This window comes from Acanthochromis polyacanthus, chromosome 10, assembly GCF_021347895.1.
Source record: "Acanthochromis polyacanthus isolate Apoly-LR-REF ecotype Palm Island chromosome 10, KAUST_Apoly_ChrSc, whole genome shotgun sequence".
NCBI classification, from domain to species: Eukaryota; Metazoa; Chordata; class Actinopteri; family Pomacentridae; genus Acanthochromis; species Acanthochromis polyacanthus.
The window spans coordinates 2,209,089-2,234,744 of NC_067122.1; the positions used below are offsets into that span (position 1 = coordinate 2,209,089).

The window sequence follows — 25,656 nt, forward strand, 5'->3', positions numbered from 1 at the left end:
AATGGTGGAAATGTGAGACAGAAAGATGTTCTTAAGATGACACCTCACAGATATATCTAGTAATGTGTTGGTAGAAAACAGTTTAGGTTTGAAGACTCAGAACTTTTTCTAACCAAGACGAACAGGTTAAAGCTGTCTATCAGGTATTTATTCAAGTTAAAGCTGTTCAATGAGTCTTTATTTACCACTGTGGATCATCTGTTTTCTCTGCCAACATGTCTGTCTGTCTGTCTGTCTGTCTGTCTGTCTGTCTGTCTGTCTGTCTGTCTGTCTGTCTGTCTGTCTGTCTGTCTGTCTGTCTGTCTGTCTGTCTGTCTGTCTGTCTGTCTCTCTCTCTCTCTCTCTCTCTCTCTCTCTCTCTCTCTCTCTCTCTCTCTCTCTCTCTCTCTCTCTCTCTCTCTCTCTCTCTCTCTCTCTCTCTCTCTCTCTGTCCGTCCATCATCACGTTGCAGTGAATAAACGTGACTTTTATAAACACGGGGTCACTAATTATATCTATTCGTTTGTTTTTCTATCATCCTATCATCCTTCTGCTCTGGTCTCCATCTGCCCAGTAGGTGGCGATAAACGTCACATCCGGCCGGTCCGTCTGCCGCCATCAAACCCAGAAGAAGAAGACGCAGCTCTCGCGATGATCTCGCGATAGTTGAGTTGCGGATTCAAACTGTGGCGGTTTTGTCGGATCTTTGACTGAAGGTAAACAAACTGATTTATTAGTTCTCCTGTTTTGATTTACTTCCAGAGTTAGTCTGTCCTGTAGCGGCTCCGCTGGAGGAAACTTGTCCAGTTAACGGCGTTAGTTCTGGTAAACCGAGACTAGTCTATGGGCTACTTAGTAGTTAGCTTTAGCACGTTAGCTAACTTTCTGTTAAACGTCAACAGCCCAGAGTTTTTCCTAAAATCTATGGAATTCAGCCAGAAATAAAGATAAACTAATGCTTATTTTGGGGAAATGTGTGAAAGTCTTTCCTGAAGCAGCAGAATGCGACATAGAGGCATAAAGTTAACAGGATTTAAGAGACAACAATCTAAAAACAGCTATGTTAAAAGTAAAAATAATACTGGGAGAAATAAAAGGCAGTTCAAGGGAAATTGAAATACAATAAAGTCATGAATTCTCTCTGATTAAAGTGTGTTTGATGAAGGGACTGAACCCAACAGTTTGCTTTAGTTTACAGCTGAACCACTGGAAAAGACAGAAAACTAAACTAAAAGATCAGAAGTCTAACCAGGAGAGAGCATTAAAGTCATCAGAAAAATGTTTAAATCACTCCTAAAACCAGCAGATTGATTAGAAGGTTTAGTCTGTGGTCTGATTGTTCCGATGGCTGAACGTCACCTTAAGAATGGTTTTATGATTTAAAACTTAATTTACAACTGAAACAGAGACATTCCAGTAGAAATATGACTGTGAACGTCTCCATGAATAAAGCATCAAACTGCACTGAAAGAATTATTCCCTGAGGTGTTTCCTGATAGAAAGTCTGGTTCATTTATCCTCAATTGTTAGTCATTATTTACAAACAAAAAAAACAGTTGTACAATTTTCAATACGTGAATCTTTGGTTGTTTGTTTATTTTTATTTTTTTACTGGATCATGTAGTAATTCAGGGCTGCACAGTGGTGTAAGTGGTTAGCACTTTCGCCTTGCAGCAAGAAGATCCCTGGTTTGAATCCCGGTCTGGGCCTGGGATCTTTCTGCATGGAGTTTGCATGTTCTCCCTGTGCATGCGTGGGTTTTCTCCGGGTACTCCGGCTTCCTCCCACAGTCCAAAAACATGCTGAGGTTAATTGGTTACTCTAAATTGTCCGTAGGTGTGAATGTGAGTGTGATTGTGTGTCTGTATATGTAGCCCTGTGACAGACTGGTGACCTGTCCAGGGTGTCCCCTGCCTTCACCCGAGTCAGCTGGGATAGACTCCAGCACCCCCCACGACCCTAGTGAGGATAAAGAGGTGTATAGAGAATGGATGGATGGATGTAGTAATTCAGTTCCTCATATTATTGAAAAACTGGTTTTATTTTTTAATAACCGTGTTGTATTTTTCATTTTTACAGGATTAAAAGTTTAAAATTAATTAAGAATTAAATACAGGTCACCCAGAAAGCAGTTTATTTCACCAGGACTCAAAAAATAACACTCAAGATTTGAAAAAGTATTAAGAGAATGTAAGTCTGCTGACATGGGCTGCCCTTTTACAGTATTTACACACATCTGTCTGCATCTGTCCAGATGTCAGCAGAGGACGTGGAGCTGCTGAGGAGGCAGCTGAGGGAGAAGGAGGACCAGGTCCACCAGGCTGCTCAGGCTGGACTGGACCTCCTGAACCAGCAGGTGGAGCTGCAGAACCAGCTGGACAACCAGAGGGTGGAGATGACCAACGCTCTGGAGGTACCAAGAGGATCCATCAGCAGAAACACAGCTTCATTTGTGATGCTTACAGATGTTCTCTCCTGAATGTAAAACAGTGATTGATTGAGTGGACCCCTGTTGTGCTTTCAGGCCCTGGAACAGGACAAATACTCTCTGCAGAAGGAGGTGGAGCTGAAGACTCGGATGTTGGCGTCTCTGCACTCAGATTATGACTGTGTGAAGAGCCAGCAAGAGCAGCAGCTTCAAGAACAGCAGGAACATCTGGAGAGGAACCACAGTGTGGTGCTGAATGAGCTGCAGAACAAGGTAGACACCTGCTTTATTACCTGCTGCTTAGAACTCACTCAGCGGCCATTTTTTTGGTTCTCCTGTGAAATTTTACTCTGATGAAGCTTCAGTGATTCCACTTCATTATCACCGACCGCTCCTAATAAAATGCTGCTTCTGGTGCCAGATGTTGAGGCTTCAGTCGGCTCTGGATGAATCTCAGCTGAATGAGAAGCAGCTGAAACACAAACTGGAGGTCCAGACAGAGACGCTGAACCAGAAGATGGAGGAGCTGCGAGGTCTGAACGAGCAAACCCAAAGCTCTCTGACGTCTGAGATGATGGAGGTCCAGATGAAAGTCATGGAGCTGGAGAACATCAAGGTGAGCAGACACTCTGGTGCCTCTGAATCAGTCTGAATGCTCCCTGACCGGTTGTGTTATGGGATGTCTGTTGCAGGAGCAGCTGGAGCAGAACCTTCAGGAGTCTCAGTTCAGAGAGCAGCAGCTGGAAGTGGCCTCCAGCAGCCTCCAGCGCCACCTACAGAGGGTCACCGAGGAGAAGGAGGAGCGGGAGAGAGAAGCTGTGTCCTGCTTCAACGCTCTGGAGGTCAGACTGAGTTACTATCTGGAGTAAAAGCGTTTATTGTGGAGGTAAAAAACTTCCTATTTATCTGATCTCAGGTCAGTTTTTATCACTTCTTCTTCTGAGGAATCAGCTGCCACTTTAAAACCAGAAAACTGCAGAGATGTTGGATCATATTTGGTTTATTTGTGCTGCTCATTAACTATATTAATATTATTTTATTGAATGTTTGTTTGTCCAAACAACAAATCAGATTAATTAATTCATAATATTAATGATGATTCCATCTTAAATAAATGTGCAATAACCAGTGTTTTATTGTTTTCTTTATTAATCCATTTATGCAAATATTTGCACTAATATTTAATATGATTTATTTCAGGGTTCTTGTTTCTTTTTAATTGTTGCAAAATTATTTTTTGACTCGGAGTCACATAGAAGAATTCCAGCGTACCTGAGATGTACCTGTGCAAACGGCAATAAACTCTATTCTGTTCTGTTCTGTTCTATTATATTATATTCTTTTCTGTTCTGTTCTATTCTATTCTGTTCTATTCCATTCTATTCTGTTGTATTCTATTCTGTTCTGTTCTATTCTATTCTGTTCTATTATATTCTTTTCTGTTCTATTCTATTCTATTCTGTTCTGTTCTGTTCTGTTCTGTTCTGTTCCGTTCCGTTCCGTTCCGTTCCGTTCCGTTCCGTTCCGTTCCGTTCCGTTCCGTTCCGTTCCGTTCCGTTCCGTTCCGTTCCGTTCCGTTCTATCAGTTTTAGTTTAATGAACCAAATGTCTGAATCTCTAACCAACATGTTCATGAAGCTTCTCTTTGTGTCTCATGATGTCAGAAATCTCGTGAGGCGAACCGAGACCTGCAGGTCCAGCTGGACCAGGTTCTTCAGCAGGCTCAGGATCCAGACAGCAGAGGGAACTCTCTGTTCGCTGAGGTCAGAACCAGCAGGAAGCTCTAAAGCTGATAGTTTAATGCAGGACCAGAAGGTTCTACGGTGGAGAACCTTCAGCCTGTGAACTTGTGTTTCAGTTGGAGGACAAGCGGGCAGAGATGGAGCGACAGCTGATCAGCATGAAGGTCCAGTACCAGTCGCTGCAGAAGATCCACGGCTTCAGCAAACAGCAGATGCAGCGTATGAAGGTACCGGACGGGTTCTGGTTCGAGCATGTTCTCTGTTTCCAGCTGGTCCGTGACAGTGTGCCGTGTTCAGGTCCAGATCGCCACCCTGATGCAGCTGCAGGGCTCCCGGGCCGACCCGGCCCAGCTGGAGAGGCTGCAGGCCATGCTGGCGGAGAAGAACGGCGAGATCCAGAGTCTGATGAGCAAACTGCAGAGGCTGGAGAAGGTGGAGGTGAGAACACAAGAACATCAACACGGAGATAAAGTTTACTGACAGAACTACCAAACCACCGACATCTGTGAGTCTGATCGATCAGTCAATCAATCAATCAGCCAACCAACCAGTCAATCAGTAATAAACTGTTTAGAAACGTCTTCATCTTTAAAATAATTAAAGTTCTATCATATTTTCTGGTTGCTTGTCTCTGACAGTGAACTGAAGATCTTTCTGAATAAACTCTGATCCACATTTTTACCGTGTTATTGATCAAACAGCTGATTGATTACCTGAGAACATCACCAGCTGATCAGTCCACAGTGAGAGCATTGATTAGTAGCAGCTGTGGGGTTAATAAGGACCGAGGAGAGACTCCAGCTGCACGTTTTATACGAACTGATTTTACTGGAAAGCAGTTAATCAATGAATCATTCTGTCCAGAGATCCGATCAGATCAATGAGTAACGGGCGGTGGTGGGTTCATAAGTCCCATAACTGAGATGATTCCTGCTGTAGATGCTGCTGAAGTCCCAACCACCTCCTCCAGCTGAAGGTGGAGACGTTCAGGATGAAACCTACTACACCGACCTGCTGAAGATGAAGCTCGACAACTCTGTGTGAGTCCACATGGACTAGTGTTCAGTCACATTTAAAGCACAGAAGACAAAGCAGGATTATTGATTATTACCAGATGTATTGATCAGTTCAATCCCATGTTCCATCAGTGAGATGATCAGATGAAGTGATGGAGGTTTCTGCTGCAGTTGAAGAGCAGCTCGTTAGTTCATCAAGTCACTTAGTGATGAAACACCTGAAAGCTTCAATCACATTCACTTATTAATGTGTTTTTATTTACACTGATGTGCTTCTGTTACCCACTGAGGACAGAAACCCAGCGTGGACATCCTCACAGAGTCCAGACCACGGTTCAGGCTCAGAGTTAGACGAGTGTGAACAAATGTAAACTTGTTTCAGGTCAGAGTTGGGTTCAGGCTGGAGTAACTGAACTCTGTCAGTGTTTGTCCTCAGTAAGGAAGTGGAGCGTTTAGGAGACGAACTTTCCCTGCAGAGGATGAAGTCTCTGTCAGAGAGTCAGAGAGCTCTGGAGCTGGAGAGGAAACTGTTCACATCTGAGCGTCTGCTCAAACAGGTAAACCTCACCTGTAGCTCCAGACATCAGGTTTATTAGCAGTAGCTTCAGTAACTCTGATCTCCAGCTGAAGACGTAAAACTCCATCAGTTAAATATGAGTTAAATGACAGCTTTGATTTGACTGTTTTATTATTAATATTAATGTTTGTTTCCTGCTGCAGGCTCAGAGCGATAAGATCAAACTGCAGCTGAGAGTAGAAGAACTGCAGCACAAATACGAACCCAAAGGTAACCAGACTAAACCGGACTTAACTATTCTAGACTGGACTAAACTAGACTTAACTAAACTAAATTACACTACTCTGAACTGAACTTCAATAATCCAGACGAGACTAAAATAAACTAGATCTACCATACTAGACTTAACTAAACTGGACTTAACTATACTAGACTGGACTAAACTAATCAGTCGTGTTTCTTTTTCCATCATAGACATAAAGAAGAATCTCATCCAGAAGAGGAAGAAAGAGAAACTTCCTGTTGATGTCACTTCCTCTGAGGAAAACACACAGAAGGATGATCAGGGTGTTTCTATGACGATGGAGGAGACAAATGCTGGGACCCACACCTGTCCCCCAGGTGAGACTCACACCTGTCCTCTAGGACAGACCCACACCTGTCCTCTAGGACAGACCCACACCTGTCCTCTAGGACAGACCCACACCTGTCCTCTAGGACAGACCCACACCTGTCCTCTAGGACAGACCCACACCTGTCCTCTAGGACAGACCCACACCTGTCCTCCAGGTGAGACTCACACCTGTCCTCTAGGACAGACCCACACCTGTCCTCAAGGACAGACCCACACCTGTCCCCCAGGTGAGACTCACACCTGTCCTCTAGGACAGACCCACACCTGTCCTCAAGGACAGACCCACACCTGTCCTCTAGGACAGACCCACACCTGTCCTCAAGGACAGACCCACACCTGTCCTCCAGGTGAGACTGTGAGCTCCTCACCAGGTGTGTTGTGGAAGTCCATAATTGTGGGTCAGGACCAGAACCTGAACTAGAAGCTGCTGATGACATCATCCTTCACGTGTTTGTTGTTCCAGAGGCTGAACCTCGACCCGCTAAATGTGTGAAGATCAGTGAGGAGGAACCGGTGGTGATTCCAGCTCTCAGGTCAGTTTGTGTCCCGTCTGTTCCGGTCCAGACGGGTTCTGTTTGGATCTGCTTCTGTTATTAATTATTCTCTGACATGCTTCATACAAACATGAACTGAACATGCAGCTGGATGTTCCACCACAGATCTGATCTTATTCGCTTTAGTTAAAGATGCTCCAGCTTCAGAGTTTCTTCATAGTGTCGGTGTTTTTTTTTCAGGAACTAAACTCAATATGATGAGACGTGAAGTTAGATCTGTTTGTGTTTGGTTCTCAGTTCTCCCACTGACAGTAAAGAGGAGAACCAGCAGAACATGGAGGAGAACCAGCAGAAGAAAGAGAAGAACATGGAGGAGAACCAGCAGAAGAAAGCCGGAGAACCAAGAAAGAAGCAGAGAACAGTGGAGGTGATCCACGTTGGTTCCAGCAGCAGCATGGAGAACCAGTGTGCCCAGCAGTAGAACTAGTGCAGTACTACTACATACTGATACTATAACACTACTAATACTGTCGTACTGCAGTAGCTGTGTGTTCCGTGTGTTGAAGCTGTAACTCGTGAACTCTTTGAATCTTTTCGCTCTTTAATATTTCTGTTTGTGTGTCTGAATGTTCTCCTGCTGCTTCCTGTTCTGGTTCCAGCTTGTTTAAATGTGAATAAAAATCTTCCAGAGGAGCTGAAAACTCGTTCTTTGTGACCGACAGTAAAACATCCCGTCACTCTGAGTATTTGAAGACTTTCATTATCTCCCAGATCAAACCTCAGTTTCTAAACAGACAACCTCTGCCTAATAACCAGGATTATGAAACCTCCTTTTGTTTCCATGTAAAAACTGGAGACAGAAGAACCTGAAGCTGCTCAGCCTGCTTTGTGTAGAAACAGAAGCAGTACTTCACGTTCTACAAGTATTTAGTGATGCACTACTTGGTGTCGTTGAAGTATTTAATGTTGGGGTTTAAGGCTGAATTCTGGATAAAATGATTCATTCTTCTTCGAGTGTTTTCTTGAATCCGGCTGCAGATTAAAGATTCATTTAAAAAGCGGTTTAGATTCACTGAGCAGCTGAAAACTGAGATTAAATGTTACAGCCGAAAATCCGATGAAAAGTCATGAAGCAGCAGCAGAGTTGAGCTGCATGTCAGCTGACAGGATGGAGGCAGAATGTCATTTAGAGGTTCTAAATGCATCATTCAGAGTCCCATAGAAGTTTATTTTTTAAGGTGATTGATAATAGAAAAATGTTGAAGAGTTGGAACGAGAGATCAAACTGAATCCTGAGCCCTCAAATAACTAATATTCAAATATAAAATTATACTAATGATCATCTGGATCTGAACATTCACTGACTGAAGTATTTGTTGTTGCGGTGTTGGTGTTGTTGAAGTACTTCGTGTTGTTGCAGTATTTACTATTACAGTATTTAGTGTTGCAGTATTTGTGTAGTTCCAGTTCTGAACCACTGGGGGGCAGCAGCAGCCTGCAGATAAAAAGCTGCAGCTTCAAATCCACAGATATCATTATATATGTGTGTGTGTGTATATTATTATTCTCCTCCTCCTCCTTCTCCTCCTCCTCCTCCTTCTCCTTCATCTCCTCCTCCTTCTTCACGTCTTTCCTTCTTCTCCTTCTTCTTCGTCTTCTCTGTGGGACTGACAGCGTCGCCGTCGGCCTCCTTTGAACATCTTCAGCTGGGTTCTCAGCAGATGAAGCTGCAGAGCCTCCGGCTGCATGTCGCAGATCCGTTCTGTTTTTCCTCCTCCAGCCGTCTGCAGAAATAGAAAGCAGCTCAGTGGGTTTGGAGGAGCAGAAATAAAAGGAAAACACCAGCCAGATCTCCTCTGAGCTCTTTCAGGAACACTTAAAGAGCACTCAGCAGTTCTCCTCCTGAACACCATCCAGGAGCTTCACCTGAGATCAGAGACAGTTTTACTGTCACCAGGTAGAGACTAGAATAATTAGTGTACAGAACATATCCACTTTACTGGAACAGACGGCTCCACCACAGCATCAGATCAGAAATACTTTCTCATTCCTGCTTTAGAGTTTAAATATCAGCTGGTCTGAAATATTTATTAGGAAGGTCAGCCCTTAAAACCTACAGAACCTCCTCAGAACATCTGGTTCTTCATCTGCAGTACCTTCATCAATGATCAGAGTTCTGCCTTCATACTGGGAATATTTCCCTTCAGCTCCATAGAGAGGGGTCCAGATTGATCAGTTTTTAAAGGACTGTTTCAGAACTTCATCAGTCCAGCAGATAGAACCACGACATTTAGGAGAAACATCTGAGTTCTGGTGAAAACTGACACCAGATCACCACAAAAAAATACAAAAAATCATCACAAAATGATGGCGAATCCCTATAGAAAGGTGTAAAATCAGCACAGAAAGACAAGCACAGACACATCACGGGTTCTTCAGAGGAACCAGAAGGTCTAAACATAAAAATGTAATAAAATCTCAGGACTTTATTGAACTTTAAATGTAAAAAATAGAAAATAAAAGTTCATCTTTAACTGTAATTTGTTCCTGACAACAGAACTTAAAGAATTTAAAGGTCTTCAAATTCAATGAATTTTAATTTAAAATAAAATAAAAACCCAAAGTAGATTAACGCATTTATAAAAGTATAAAATGAATTCACTGTTTCTGAACAAACCGTGAGTCAGAATAACTAAAGACAGGAGGAGGAACATTAGAGGAACATCACAGGAGAACCTTCAGACTCTGAGCTCAACCCTGTAGATGTGAGTTCACGTCGGAGCTTCTGGTCGTTCCTCTCCGTCTCGTCCTGCAGCTCCACATCCGTCCAGAACAACAGAAAGCCACGTTCTGCTCGACCGGACGTTCCACAGCTGAACTTCCATCAGTCGCAGCAGGATGGAGGTTCAGCCTCACAGGAAGTCGGCCACAGGTGAGCCTCGGTCGTCATGGACACCAGGTGTGATTGTCGGAGCGCACCGGACCAAAAAAACACCCACAAACCCAGAGAAAGCAGCGTTTCCACGGAGCAGCAGGTGAACTGATGTGAGGACGAAGCTGCTGGAAATCTGGAGAAGTTTTCTTCTGATGAACTCGTCCCGCTCTGATTTTCTTTATGTTTTAAGCTTAATAATTATGTAAATAATAACAAAAAAAACCTCTATGAAGCATCTGATTCTGATTTTTGAAAGTTTATTTTGAATATTTTGACATAAAAATTAAAAAGAAAATATCAAAAAAAAAAACAGCAAAGAAGTTTCTCAAAAAGGAGCAGGAAGAAGTGGAAGCTGATCTAATACCAACTCTGCTCTTCACACTGGGATTATCATAATAATAATAACAATAATGACAACAGATCAGAATCATCAGCCCTTTAGAGCTCATGTAAAGAGTTGTGACCCAACAGATCCGCTGCTGAACTCAACATGTTTAAATCACAATAAATCACTTTACTCTAGGTTTGTTCTTTGTTTTTTTTTAATTGATTAAAACTAAACTATCCATCGGTTTGTTGTTTATCAGAGCCATTAAAACATAAAGAACATTAAAGCTGCTGTCCGGAGTTTGAATCGCAGCGTCTCCCAAAACACTGGTGGTCCCTCCCTCTGATTTCGCCCCTTTATTTGTGCACGCGCACAGTACATGAGAGAAGTGCCCGGAGTGCTGCAGCATCTCGCCTGTTTTGCTGTTTTCCCCTCTTCTACATTTAGTACATTTAGTAAATAATAAAGGAATTACGTTAGAATGCTGTATTGAGTCTAACTTGTCCTAATACCAAAATAACATGAATCTGCTAGGACGAACCAGTAAAGTTTCAATATGTGATTACACTCGTGTATCCCTCTGGATGACGTTGTTTATCAAACTTAGTGCATTTACGCATGTATATGTGTTACATTGTTTATTTATTTCTATCTAGAGTTCAGAATTGCATGACTCCTCTGACGAAGAGTGTGTCCCAGACGCCCCAACATCTTCCTCCAGAGGTCGGGCATCTAAACGAAGTCGTCAGGCGGGCTATGGAGGCCGTGGTCAGGGAGCGACGCGAGCACCCCGAGCCAAAAAACGTCCTGCAGTCTCTTGGCCTGACAAGCCGTGGGATTGGTAACTTTTCTGGAAGTTGCTGAGCCCTGATGCTCTCTCCTCCACACCAAAACAAATGTGCGCGCGGTTGCGTAGTGCGTAGCTCGCCCACCTCTGCATGGACTTGCTTGCTGTGCGCGTAACCGTTGATTGACAGCATGACAAAGCTGAAGCTCGAACTTGATTGGTCGGCAGCGACCGGCGCTTTTTGGAATAACATGGGGGTCTATGAGAGGAAGGCGGAGCTCAGGAATACATTTTCATATCGCGTTATACTAATATTATATTATAGTATCGAACTAGACTAACACATTTAAGCTTTGTTAAAAAATGATACATAAATTGAAAACAAACGGAAACTCCGGACAGCAGCTTTAATGAGCTCTTCCTGTGTGACTCCGCCAAGTTAAAAGTCTTAAAACTTATCATTTATATATGAATAAGGATCAGTGATTGTTTTCGTGTGTTTCTTTGTTTTCTCTCCGTTAATTTATTTGTTTTCTCATCTTCCTTCCATCCTTCCTTCATGTCTCTTCTTGCAGCTGATGTGAGATCTAATTCTTCTTTTTCCTTCAAATTAAACCTTTTTCTTTTCCGTAGTTTCTGCTCATGTTCTTCTTTTATCAGAAGTGTTCACGTTTCCTCCGCTGCTCCTCTCCTTCCCTTTCCTTCTGCTCTGATCCATGAAGGATCTAAGGGTGTTTTTATTCCACTTCTTCTTCTCTGGCTGATGTTTGTGGACGTTCCAGAGGTAAACTGCTGGATGACGGTTCCAGCTCTGGAGCTTTTGTGCCATTAAAGAGTGAAAGTAAAGCGTGTGAGAGCCGCCATCGGCATGGAGCTCCTCATCATCTCCACATCGAGCTGAAACGAACCCAGGAGACCGGAGCCCCCGAGTCCCTCAGAAGACCTCATTTAGCTGAGTTAAAATCAATTCCTCGGCTCTCCTGGGTCAAATTAAGCATCTCGTCTATGAAGAAACACCAGTGACTTGACAGCTCGTCCAGATCCCAACCGTGTCCGTCTGTCTGTCGGCTGGCAAACGGCTTTTCATTTCTGCTCCAATCTCCAACTCGGAGCTGCAGCCGGCCGCCTGGTGGACGAGGACCTGCCAAGGAAGTGACTGGACGAGGCAACACCGAGCTCCTCGTTGGGCTCCTCAGCACCTCTATGGGCTCCTGGGCTCCTTGGCTCCTCGTTTCCTCGCTGGGCTCCTCGATAGACTCCTTGGCTCCTTGATGGACTTCTCAGCTCCTTGGCTCCTCGTTTCCTCGCTGGGCTCCTCGGCTCCTCGGCTCCTTGGCTCCTCGTTTCCTCGCTGGGCTCCTCGGCTCCTTGGCTCCTCGTTTCCTCGCTGGGCTCCTCGGCTCCTTGGCTCCTCGTTTCCTCGCTGGGCTCCTCGGCTCCTTGGCTCCTCGTTTCCTCGCTGGGCTCCTCGTCTCCTTGGCTCCTCGTTTCCTCGCTGGGCTCCTCGGCTCCTCGGCTCCTTGGCTCCTCGTTTCCTCGCTGGGCTCCTCGGCTCCTTGGCTCCTCGTTTCCTCGCTGGGCTCCTCGTTTCCTCGCTGGGCTCCTCGGCTCCTCGATGGGCTCCTCGGCTCCTCGATGGGCTCCTCGGCTCCTTGACTCCTTGTTTCCTCGCTGGGCTCCTTGGCTCCTCGATGGGCTCCTCGGCTCCTTGGCTCCTCGTTTCCTCGCTGGGCTCCTCGGCTCCTTGGTTCCTCGTTTCCTCGCTGGGCTCCTCGGCTCCTTGGCTCCTCGTTTCCTCGCTGGGCTCCTCAGCTCCTTGACTCCTCGTTTCCTCGATGGGCTCCTTGACTCCTCGTTTCCTCGATGGGCTCCTCAGCTCCTCGTTTCCTCGATGGGCTCCTCAGCTCCTTGGCTCCTCGATGGCCTCCATGGCTCCTTGGCTCCTTGACTCCTCGTTTCCTCGATGGGCTCCTCAGCTCCTCGTTTCCTCGATGGGCTGCTTGGCTCCTCGGTGGTCCTGCTTCTCAGTAATTGCTCTTATTTGTTGCAACGCGCGGCGAAGATGAAATCGAGCGTCTCGCTTTGGAATGAATGCAACGCTGATGTAAGATGTGAGCGCTGATTTGGAGCAGAGTGAAGCCGGCGCTCGCTGCCTCTCCTGGCACATTCGAGCTGTTCCCTCAAATTAATCTGTCAATTTATGTAAAAACATTTTTGATGGACTCAGTAAACAAGCTGCAGCAGCGATCTGATGAAACCTTCAGAGGAGAAACCCAATTCTGATCCGTCGACAAGCCAAACCTTCGGTCACACAAAGAGGTTCTGTTCTGGGAGCAGAAAGTCCAGGAGGGCTTAACTCTGAGAAACTTCCAGCATCGGCCTCCTCTTCAACGTCTCTGTTCCACTGGACGACGTCTGAGGAGAATTCTGATGAAATGTCCAGAAGCTGCTGATCTTCATGTGAACTTTCAGCCCAGAGATCCATCTGAAGACCAGAAATAAAATCATCTCATTTGCAGACAGAACCTTAATGTAGAACTCTGTAGATTGAAGGAGAAAGCAGCAAATCTGTGTTTAACGCTGTCTGGTTTAATGAAATGTTACAGTTGTGATAACATCCTTCCTGTTGTTGTTTAAGTTTGCTCCAAACTGATTTTCTTTGAGTCAAACTTCTGTATTTCCAGATATTATCTTTGATTTAAACAAAGTGTGACCAAACCTGTGAATTAAAGTCACTTATTCTGTCTGTAAAATTTCGGTTTTAATCCATTTAATCATCTGTAAGGAATTATTTTACAGATATTCTTTTCCAGATATCTGCTGGTATCGTTCCAGATGTTGTTTTCTAATCTCAGAGCTCAGTGAGTCTGCTGATCTGATTTCTGTCAAACTGGAATCACACAACATTAGCTTCAGTTTTCCTGGTTTAACATTAATAATGTGCTTCTTTAACACTGAAGCCTCCTGATGCGAAGATATTTATGGTGTCTACAGGCACAAAACAAACCTTTAAATGGTGTAAAATCATCTTTTATGATTATTAGCACTGCTTACAAGCAAAATGAGGGAATTTCTCTTTCATGAAAAAGAACAATCAGACTTTGGTCCATTTTAAAGTCTGATCACATCACTTATAATGATCTAAATCATGAGTGGAGAAAGTCAGAATAATGAAAGGTAGAGATAAAGTCCAGCTCCAACATCTGTGGAGGAGAAGAAGCTGCAGGTCAGAAGGATGATCTTCATAGAAGATCCTGAGCAGCTCCTGCTCTGGATGTTCTCTGAGCTGATAAAAGCAGCGGGATGGAGAGGACGTTTAGTCTTTCTGGAAAGGCACTTCAGCAGCAGCAGCAGCAGCAGCAGCTCTGAGTGCTTTTATCATCATACGGCTCTACAGCGTCTGTTCTGACCTTGGGAAATGGTTTTAAAGGTCTCGCTGTGTGTGTCGAGAAATTGCCTGGATTGAGATGTTCCATGGAAATACGTGTCTGCGGTGGGGGTGGACGAGGGGAAAGCTATTTGGGAGACGGAGGCACAATCCAATTTGTTTGTTCACAGTCGAGCAGAGCCAGATCAGAACAATTGATACATTAGGACCGGTTTTAGAGAGCAGAGACGAGCTCCCGGAGTAAATTTAGCTCACGGGCCATTGCACCGGCCGCAATACGAAACCAGGATAAAAAAGAAATTGCTTTATTCTCCCAGTTATCAATATAATTCTGTGTCTGCTGCTCGCCAGCAGGAATCTTTTGTTACCGTAAATTTTCTGCTGCTCCCGTGAAGGTTCATTCAACACTGAGAGATAAATGAAGAGACGCCTCGACGTTCTGACTTCCTGCAGACCTGAACGCCTCCTCCAGCAGCCGCAGAGAGGGAAATCAGGAAAACACAAAGTCCTTAAGAGAAATAAAGCCAGAGCCGGTCTGGTGTGGTTCTGTCTGCACAAAGGACAGCTGTTGTTTCCCATTCAGCGGCCTGATAACGTCTAATAAATCCAATCTGCCGCATCACTGAGCTCACAGCAGATAAATACTGAGCCTCTCTCAAAACAAGATTTTGGCAAAACCATTATGGAGCTGTAGTAATCTTTCATTTCTTCATCTAATGGGATTATTCATGAGGCGATGAGGACAGCGAGAGGAATAAAACATGTGATGTAAAGTCCTGCAGCTGGAGAATGATCGGCTTCGGGTTGTTGCATCAATTACGTGTGAGGGCTTCGGTAAAAACGCGTCCTGACAGCTGGAAGTCACGCTTTTCTTCAACACGTGTTCGTCTAAACTCAGTCCTCCTGCACGGACGACTGAAGTTCAGACTGGAAGTGTTGGAAAATGGATCAATTTGCTGCTCAGACAAGCTGCAGTTTATTCAGAAATGTCCCGTCAGTCAGTCAGTCAGAAGCTGCTTCATTCATCAGCAGTAAAACTAAAGAACTTTTAAACCAGCTGAACAGTGAAACACGTCAGTCTGATGCTTCTGTCGGAGTAGAAGTCAAATTATTATGAAAATAATAGAGTTCTGCTTCAGTGTTTCTCATTTATGTGTCTCCAAAACTGGAGGACATTTGGCCTCCAGAATGTTAAAAATCAACCTTGTCTTTTCCAGTTTTCTGCTCCATATTGATCGATAATAGTATTGATTGGCTCAGCTCACACATCAATGGTAGCATTTTTATTCCATGTTTCTGTGTTGTTGCCATAGACTGTATATAAAGATGGACGTAGCATCTGGCTCCAGAATTGAAGCCAACCCGGAAGTGTCAAAAACTTGCAATATCACGCCGTCCACTAGGGTTGGATCCAAAAAGCTTTTTCTCCATAGACCCCAATTCATTTTTGGAAATAATAAAATTTGATAGACTGATGTTCTACAGCTCAGAATTTTTTTCCCGTTAGTTTTCATGGTCAAAATGAGAGATCAGGTGGCCGATCTTAAAATAAATCAATACTGAATTTTAAGTAAATCGTTAAAGTTGGCGGAGCCAGGGGGCGTGGCTATACTTGATAGACAGCAACAGAAGCCTCTGCGGTAAAACGTGGGCGGGATAAGAGAGTTCTCAGCCAATCCTGCCCCTAGTTGCTCTCCGGTCCAGTCTGTTTGATGACGCTTTTTACGTCACTGGCTCCAAAAAATCTAAAACAGCGACCAGGAAGTAGCAAAATCCGGACTTCATTTTATCGGCGTTGACACCAACGGGTGATGTCACGGTTAGTTTACGCCTGGTTGTTGCTAACCCTACTCTAATCCATGCTAATGTTAGCTTTCTCTCAGCAGTAGAAGCTAGATATTTGGCTAGCTGTTACTGCTGACCACTGATGGAAAACAGTCCAAAGAATGAGTCTGATGATATGAGGTAGAGTGAGACGTTCAATCAAAGCAGACAATGGGATGGAAATGTGACAAATAGAAGAGAACACATAGCTTTGATCCACCCATTCTTTAGGAAAATTGATGATATAAATGACATAAAGAAGACACAAAACCACAAAAACAAGACACAAAACCACAAAAAAATGAGACACAAAATGACAAAAACAAGACACAAAACAAGAGAAACAAGACAAAGGACAAAAAACGTGATGAAATGACAAAAACGACACATAAAATGACAAAATCGAGACATGAACTGACAAAAATGAGACACAAAATGACAAACAAGACATAAAACGACAAAAACAAAACACAAAATGACAAAGACAAAACAGAAAAGACCATAACGAGACACAAAATGATGAAAACGAGACATGAAAAAACAAAAATGAGACACAAAATGACAGAAATGAGATAGAAACGACAAAAAAATGAGGCACAAAACAACAAAAATGAGACATAAAATGACATAATCAAGACATAAAATGACAAAAATGAGACACAAAATGTGACAGACAAAACAGAAAAGACCAAAACAAGACAGCAAATGGCAGACAAGAATGAAAAGACAAAAAACGAGACACAAAATGACTAAAACAAGACATAAAATGATAAAAATGAAATACAAAATGATCATAAAAATAAGACATAACACAACAAAAGAGTCATCAAGGAGTGACATCATGGGACACGTTCTATCCATAACAATTTAGATTTAAAATATTATGTTGATCCTCTCTATAATAAATGGTTTTAAACCAGGTCTCACTGTTTCCTGGTTACAAACTCTCATCCTCTCCATAATGAACCATTTTATTCCTGTAGAATCTGAATAATAAACCCTTTTTAAGCTGTTTTCTAAACCAGGTCTCACTAGATGGGTTTCCATTACAGTTTTTCGCAAAATAAAAGCGATATTTCTAAAATTTCGACAAAGTATATTTGCGCTTTGAACGTGTTTCCATTGAAGGTTGTTCTGGGCAGAAGCATCGTAACTCTCGTAAAATATCATCCCGCGAGATTTCACTGCAGGAAGACGGACGCCCAAAACCTGCTTCTATCTCCTTCTAACACTCTGCATTCCTCTGCTGTTTGCTGTCTAGTATGGCAGTGATGTTTTTCTCAAGAATAATGGCAAGAAAAGTCTCGGTCTCCTCTTCTGTCCACACGTATTGACCATGTTTACTCCGAGAGAACTGGTCATGTGACCAGGTACGTCACGTCCAGTGACGTATAATTGCAGAAAGTGTTTCCATTGCGATTTTGCGATATTTTTCAATATTGAAACATCTGAAAAACCACCTCATGAGACCGTAAAAACTTTTTAGCGATATTTTAGTCCTTTTTTTGAAATTCAGCTGTTTCCATTACCAGTTTTTGATTGCGCTATTTACATTTTGCGCATATCTAAGGGTAATGGAAACGCAGCTTCTGTTTCTGGCTGATTCCTGTTGAAGCTGCTTCAGGCACCTTTTTATTCTAATGGAAGAAGTGGACAGAAGGTCCATTTAATCTTCCTCTGAGGTTCCATAAATCTGATTCTGTGTCAGAGCTGCGAAGTCAAACCTCTGCAGAGCCCTTTTTTTTCTTTTTGTCTCTTTCTTTTGGGTCTCTAAGTAACGCTCAGAATAAAAAGCCACTTAATCCATCTTCCTGAGCCTCTCTTCCAGGCAGCGGCGATGCTAAAGTACATAAGAGTCGACCGCACACAGAACAACCATCTGTCTTCATCATTCTCTGGGCACAATTGATCTGCGGCACTCTGGAAAGTATTTATTATGAAAAGTCTCATTTTTTAAGAGGCCCGTTTAGCGTAGCGGTGGCCATAAATCAACCTGGAATCGGAGCAAATCAGAGTCTCTCCCGCTGGAATCCATTATTCCGATTATTTCGGCTCTAAGTGGACAGAACGGCTTAATCCAGTATCGATCGGAGCGCGTGTCGTCCCGTCCAATCCCATCCCTGCGTCGTCTGATCACAGGGGAGGCAGCATGCTAGGCGGCTAACGCTCCCATTAAGGCCCTCGCTCCGCTAAAAGTCGGCTAACAGCGCAGAGGCTGGCAGCTAATTAAGCGGCAGCAGTCGGCTGTGATGGCTCTCTCACATAAATTATTGAAGTGCCTCAAAATAAATAATGATTGCAGCATTTTGGATGTGGGCGGGAGGTTAAATTATGCATGAGCTCAATATTTGTAAGTGTAATAGGAAGTAAGTGTGCTGCTTTCTAAACCTCCACCCACCGCTATTAGCCGCTGAAATCTGAGAGGAAGCTCAGTAAATAATGATGATATTTACAGCAGCTCTGATCAGCTCACACTGAATATCTACTGGAAATCAGACATAAATCTGCCAGACAATAATCCCAGAATCTGCATTTTCCTCACTAATAATTCAGAAATATTACAAACAGAAACTGCTGAAAGCTCATTCGGCTAATTTGACGAAATGCAGCAAATAAATCCTGAGAATAGTTCAAACAACATTTTAAAGACTCGTGAAATTAAGAGTTTTCAACACAGTTTTCTATTTTAATGCCAGATTTACACTGAGAGCTTCCAGCTACTGACTGGAAAACCTCCCATAACTACAATTTATACTGCCAGAAACAATATGCTATTTAAAAAATATCATGTTGCCTATTATTATGAATGCATGATCCAGGAGTGTAAAAACAATCCTAGTCTTGTAGGGCCGTGAAACAGTCACAATTCTAGAACTGCATGATAATAGTAACCGAAATAAATGCATTTTTTATTTATTTTAATGTTTATTTGGCAGGGACAATACATACAACATTGCCAAAAAAAAAGGGAAAATGTAAAGCATAATAGACGTCTGGCTAATTGTAAAGCACTTTCAGTTAAAGTGCCGTACACACAGTGCAGTGGCCACCCTGTGTGCCCCCCCAAAACTTTTCGTTGGAAATTTACACTACTGAAACTCCGATTTACGATGCTCCTGAACGCAACGTTTTTGTCCGACTGCACCTGAATGCACCAATGACGTCAGTTTGATCTTTTGATTGTGTTTGGATACCGGCCGTCTGGTTACAGAGTGAAAGCAGCAGTTCCTCTTTAAGATCAGAGATTGCAGCATCTGAGGGCGTCTTCAACAGAAGACGTAGTTGATGAAGATGTTCTGGAGCAGAAAGACCACGACCAAGCAGCCTGGAGGTCTTAGGCAGCGTCTCCCTCAGGTGGGTGTCAGCGGTGTTCACGGTCAGTCTGTGGTAATCCTGTCAAAAAACAAAACAGAAAAAAATCTAGATTATAAATCAACATGTAACCAAACACTCTGTGTATAACGCCATAGTATAGGATGTAGTTCAGAAAATGTCAAAGTATAGTTTACTAAAGGTTTGTGGAGCTAAAAATCTCAAAGTAAAGATACTAAAGTTGAACATATGGATGGAGGCTGATAAAAGTTGACCTCCCTTCATTTCTCTGGAGCGACTCCATGGATTTTAGGGATGCTGGTTAAAGACTTGCTCTTCTAGTCTTCTTCCTTCGAGTCGCTGTAAAAAGTCACTCCATCCTCGCTGACTTCAACACCTCTTCATGACAACTTTTTCTGCCTCCAACCTCGTGGAAATTCCAGAAAGTCGGGAAACCTGTCGAGACTTGGATTTTCGAAAAACTCGTCGGGCGAGGGAAGGTGTGGTGGGTGGTGGGGGAGTAGAGGGGGACAGTGGGGGGAGGCTGCCACCCACCTCCCCGCCTACTCTCCGCCCTGACTCCACCCATGTGGTCACTTGGGAACTACGATGTCAAAGGGACGACAAATTTATATTTTTTTGTCTGATCTGTAGCTCAGTGAGTTAAGGGTTTGTCTATGGAGTTGCTGGTTCAAGACCAGACCCTTCTTAAATTTTTTGAAAAACTGAGACAAAGACAGAAAAAAAAACACCAGTGGTGGATCTTGAACCTGCTACCTTCCACTTGGTAGTCTCTCTTCTTACCCCCTGAGCTACTCACTCAGATACTAATTCTTCTTTTTTTTGCGCATTTATCATCAATTTTTTGTCATTTTCGAGTTTTTTTTTTTTTAACTTGAGTCTCGTTTCGACCGTTTTTCTCAGGAGGTTGGACTTCAGCCTTTGTGCTGGAGGGTTGAACCCTCAGTTCCAAGACTTTCCAAAGCCTCCACACCTCCCGAGTCCTCAGGACCTGAACTTTCACACAGTCTGAGGGATGAAATTTTCTAAGTCCTTGAGTAGATCCCTGTTAGTTTGAACCTTCAGACAGTCTGAGGACTGAAGTTCTAAAAGTTTCTCAGTACTTCTGTGTTTGAACTTTGTGGTTTACAGAAGCCTTAAAACTTGTGACCATGAGTCTTGATTTCACATTTAGACCATCCATCTGAGTTCTTCTCAGACCTTCACCTGTGGGTTCTTCAGAAATCCTGAACAAACTTTGATTCTCTTCACTGAACAGTAAAGTTTGTGGAGATCAGAAGGTAACATTAGTTTGATCGATGCCTTCAACTGCTAGTAGACTTTATCTGGAAAGCAGTTTTCTGAAATGAGTTCTTAGTAAATCTGTCCACAGTCAAACCAAGAACACAGAAAGAGGAAATGTTTGAAGAAACAACGTGATGTTTTCATTTCAGACTAGAAAACGCTTTAAGACCTTCATCTGTTTTTGCTCTTTTTCATCATTTTATCGTCTCTTCTGTTTAATTTGATCTTCTAAAGTCTAACTGGTGTCTTTTCAAATGTTTTGTCTTTAGTTTGATTCTTCTTAAAAGTTTAGTTTTGCTCTTTTCTCACCTTTTATTCTTTTCTAATGTCCGATTTGATTTTGAAATGTTTTGTCTTTTTAACGTTTAATTGTTGTTGTTTTTTTAATGTTTTATCGGCTTATTTGAAAAATTTCCTATTCTTTCCCAGTGTTTAATTTTTTAAATAAATCTTGAAGGTTTTTCTTTTTAAATGTTTTACCACCTTTTAATGTTTAATTTTCTTTTTAAATGCTTCATTGTATTTTCTGTTTAATTCCTATTTAAAGTTTTATTGTCTTTAAGATTTAATTTTCTAATTAAACATTTAATTTTTAATTAAATATTTTGTCTTTTTAAAGGTTTAATAATCTAAATGTTTTGTATTTTTTAAAATTTGTATTATTCTTTAGTTGTATTTTTAAATGTTTAATTATCTAAAATATTTCATCTTTAATGTTTAATAATTTGGTAGAAAAAATGTTTAGTTTCATAATTACATGTTTTATATCTCATTTAATTATCTAATTAAATATTTTGTCTGTTTAATGTAATTTATTTGTATTTAATGTTTAATTTTCTTTTTAAAGTTTTATTGTATTAAATGTTTTTTCTTTGGATTTACGTGTTTTAATGTAGTTTATTTCTTTAATTTTTTTTCTGTCAGAATTTTAACCCCAACCTTGAAAATGAAACAAACCCTTAAATCACAATAAAATACTTCTGTTATCACAATCATGAGTTAGTCAGTTATTCAGTTTATCAATTCAACTTTATTTGTTTAGAACCTTTCACACAGATGACAAAACTAAACAAGCAAAGAGAAAAAACTATTAAAACTCAAAAACATATTTAAAAAAGATTTAACATTGTAATAAAATGTGTTGTGTTCAGGGGATGGAGGGAGTTTATTGAAGTCTTCTTGGGCTCACACGGTAAATCATTTAAAATACAAACTTGATATTCAGTCTAAGGAAACTGCAGAGCGACAGAAGAACCAACAATATCTCCTGTTTTCTCCTTTAATGAGTCGACTCTTCTGGTGCTTTCAGACCAAAGAACTACAGACTCTTCACAACCTGCTCAAACTCTTGGTACAGGACCTCACCACACGGGTCAACAAGGGTTCCTTCTCAAGGGTTCCTTCCTGCTCAAACTGCTGACAAATGTTTGTGCTGCTCTAAAGTCTGCTCTCCAGAACTTCCTAAAAACTCTCAAAGTCTCTTCTGCTGCAGGTTGCTTTGTAGAACTGTTCCAGAAAACCTCACTAAACCACATGGAGGGGCATCAAGATAGTCGTCCAAATGAAACTGTACAAAAACCAAACTAGCACAACCCAAACGCTAAAGTCTCCTGCAGCCTACCAGAGAAGCTCTTTAAGCAGAGAATCAGGACAGGAACTCTTACCTTCTGGACAACCAACGTTGGTTCACAGACAACCAAAAACCTCTAAAGACTCACTACAGCCAAGATAAAGACACAACTCAGCTGCACCAAATCCACTAATCACTGCACACATTAGCACCATGTGCTAACTGTGGCTAAAGAAGCACATTTACCAAGACAACTATCCAGTACAAAGCCCTAAAACACACCAAGAAACACATTAAAGAGGATTTTACTGCTGGAAGCTGCAAGCCAACGCCTAAAGAACAAACTAAAGCAACAGAGCCAAACCCAGTTCAGCGAAGAGAAGCAGAGGAAATGTTTGACTGCAGACATAAAGCAGGAAGACACTGAGCTGCTCAGGTGTTCCTGATTACACCAAGCAGCCACCTGGACAGCCAATAGGAACACAGCTTACTGGAAGTCCAGAGGGCTGGCTTAGTGAAGGAAATTTAGTGTAAAGTTGAAGCAGAAAGTTAACAAAGAGTTGAAAACCACCTTCTGATACCTGAAATCTGAGTTTTCACACAAAGAACGCCTGAACATGTCAAACTGGTTCCATAGTAGAACCTTCACTGTAAAAACGTCATAGTATGGTGTGTTGCTCAAAAAAACATTATGACTGGGCCACTGTATGGCTCAACAGGTTAAGCAGGTCACCATGTATAAGGGCTGGTCCTTGACGCAGCGGCTCAGGCTCAGTTCCCGCTAATACATGTTCATTATTGTGAGAAAGATTGGCGTTAGCCTAGCTTAGCACAAAGGGAAACTGTTAGCCTCACCGTGTTCAATACTTTTCATCTGAACTGAACTCTGTAGTTTTAGTCTAAAACTGAAACTGAATTGTGAGCCTTGCTGTCTGGGGTCCATCCGGAACCAGAACCAGGACCAGGACCAGGACCAGAACCAGGACCAGAACCAGAGCCAGAACCAAAACCAGAGCCAGAGCCAGAAGCAGAACTCCATCCATCAGATCTCTGGACCATATCACTGATGTTTATCTCAGTAAAAAGTGCTGTTTGACTGAAAACAATAAAGATGCAGTTTATTTGTACATGGACATGATTTAAGGCGGATCTGACAGTTTGAACCACATTTAGTGAAACCAAAACGTTTTTAACTAATTTATCATCGACTGGTTGTTTTAGTTAAATTTGGCTTCAGCTGCTAACAAAACAGCTTCATCCAGTGTTAAACCTGGTGTCCATAAATGAAGATAAATCTAAGACTTACTGATCACCTGATGTCTCCTGGATGTTCTGATCTTGGTAATGTGTCCTCCCATTGTGTGTTCAGGTCCAGGTGTGATGTTTAGCTCTCAGGTTGCTCCTTAATAACCTCCATCTCTTCTATAAATAGGCTGAAGCAGAGCGTGAAATGAAAAGCAGCACAACTGCATGAGACGAGCTGAAGTTGGGGAAAAGGACGCATTTATTCTTTTGTTTTTGAAACAAGTCGTGGAGATAATGGCCCAGTTTTTACATAAAGCCGTGCAATCTTCACAAACACTGCAGATCTTCAGTTTATTGGGTTTTATTCTGTGTCATAATAGATCATTCTCTGCAGATGAGAATTACATGAGGAAAACATCAGAAATTATCCGTAGAAACAAAAGCCTGAATGTTTTCCTCTCTAGCTGGCAGCGTTTCAGTTTCTCATTTTAACACTTTATCTCCTGCTTTTTGTTGTGTTTGTGCTGAAAGCAGAACATTACAGAATCATTCACTGTCTACGGCCAGAGTGTAGTGAAGGAAACAGTTTAAAGCTCTTTTTATTGAAGAAAACATGACAACAAATAGATGCAAAATGAGTACAAAAAGATGCAATATGGCAATAAAAAGACACAAAAGAGCAAAATGACAACAAAAAGATGCAAAATGACTACAGAAAGATCCTACACTGTAAAATGTAATTTTATCTGTTTGTTATCTTAACATTTTATTCGATGTTAGTTTGACATAACTTTACTGAATCTGTCATGATAACATAAATTTTCCAAGTTGACAATGTCTCAACTACTTAAAAAAGATTAAATTGGAATTTAAAGTTCACCTGAATCAGTAATCTATGTCAATGTGACTTTTGATGCGACCACTGCATCATCACGTGTTTGCGACACTTGTCCAAGTGCATTATGGGAAACTGGCGGGCGACTTCACGCTCTTTTCGTCGGAAGCTAACTGCTCTGGACAAAACCAGAATCCCAGTACCTCAAGCTCTTTTTGAAGGTAAAACTGGTTGTAACTTGTAACTGTTACGTTGAAATTTAATGCAGCTACAAAAATCAGAACATATTTTGAAGGGAGCCCGTGTTTTTTCTCTGGACTGTAACGTAAGTTTGTCTATGTAGCTATACTAGGTTAAGTCAAACCGAGCTCTGTGAATTACAGATTTATTTCAGTGAAATCACATTTGGTGATTACTGTAGCAATGAAAAGACTAAGGGAGGCAATTTTGGTGAGTCATAGTTCTGTTTGAGTTTTAATGAAGCTCGTTGTTGTGGCTTACAGTTTTTCTCGATTGCTAAGACACATTTCTGGACAGCTGCTCTCCTTTTCCCTAATCTTTGAACACAAAACCCAATTTTCAAGCTACATTGACAAAACCTCTGACTCTTCTTGCAAAACCAAACTTTCACCCCAAAACAGTTCAATCTGTGCTCAAAACTGAACTTTGATGTCAAATCATGCCTCAAGTCAATCTAAATTAAATACTGAGCAGTCACTAAACACTACACAGAAAAAGGAAAAACACAATGTTTAGGACATGAAGCAGTACAAATAAATGTTTATTTAGGCTAAATGCATGTTGAAAAACTAAATACCTGGGCATTTGTAACACTTGTACATAGAAAAAAGAATCTGCAAAAAACAGAACTCCTGTGCATTTACATGGAGCACTTGTACGTAAAAATAAAGCACAAAAATGTACAAATGAAGTACAAAGAAAAGAAGTGCATTACTCTGCCACAGCATCATTTCTCCGTACTGGGTCAGGCCACAGGACTTCATCTACATCACAGGACACATTTTCTCTGGAAAGAAGGACCTAGTGTGTCTGATCCAGCCCTAACATGCATCAACAGAAACATCACCACATGTCAAGACCATTGATGGAAAAAGATTTACCTGCTGCTCATAAACCTTCCACCTCCATTAGAGAAGAATTCTTCTATAGGATTCAGAAAGGGAGAATATGGAGGCAGAAAAATCACAGTAACTTGAGGGTTCATATTGAACCATTCCCAAATCAATAGTCCTCTATAAAACTAACATTGTCCCAGGTGTATTTATGAAACACACACAAAACAGAGGGAAAAGTCA

General features: G+C 42.0%; 2 protein-coding genes across 2 annotated transcripts in view; one reads left to right on the top strand and one right to left on the bottom strand.

Annotated features, from left to right (window-relative positions):
- Window positions 1-80: 80 nt before the first annotated feature.
- On the top strand, window positions 81-7,504 carry spdl1 (spindle apparatus coiled-coil protein 1). The gene is made up of 14 exons (XM_022201397.2): window positions 81-696; window positions 2,235-2,393; window positions 2,505-2,681; window positions 2,830-3,024; window positions 3,101-3,250; window positions 4,073-4,171; window positions 4,267-4,377; window positions 4,448-4,588; window positions 5,090-5,190; window positions 5,603-5,723; window positions 5,887-5,953; window positions 6,158-6,304; window positions 6,781-6,850; window positions 7,109-7,504. The coding sequence occupies exons 2-14, from the start codon at window positions 2,235-2,237 to the stop codon at window positions 7,290-7,292; spliced, it is 1,722 nt and encodes a 573-aa protein (XP_022057089.2). The 5' UTR covers window positions 81-696; the 3' UTR covers window positions 7,293-7,504.
- Window positions 7,505-12,062: 4,558 nt separating this feature from the next.
- The window catches only part of LOC127535807 (serine/arginine repetitive matrix protein 5-like), a 48,842-nt gene continuing 35,248 nt past the window's right edge, over window positions 12,063-25,656 (bottom strand). The window contains exon 4 of the mRNA XM_051954659.1: window positions 12,063-12,757. Coding sequence (XP_051810619.1) covers window positions 12,063-12,757 — 695 coding nt within the window. The remainder of the gene's footprint in view (window positions 12,758-25,656) is intronic.

Coding starts and splice junctions, on each gene's coding strand:
- spdl1 (XM_022201397.2), top strand. CDS start 2,235: ATGTCAGCAGAGGACGTGGAGCTGCTGAGGAGGCAGCTGAGGGAGAAG. Junction 5,954..6,157: donor GCACAAATACGAACCCAAAG/GTAACCAGACTA, acceptor TTTCCATCATAG/ACATAAAGAAGAATCTCATC. Junction 6,305..6,780: donor GACCCACACCTGTCCCCCAG/GTGAGACTCACA, acceptor TTGTTGTTCCAG/AGGCTGAACCTCGACCCGCT.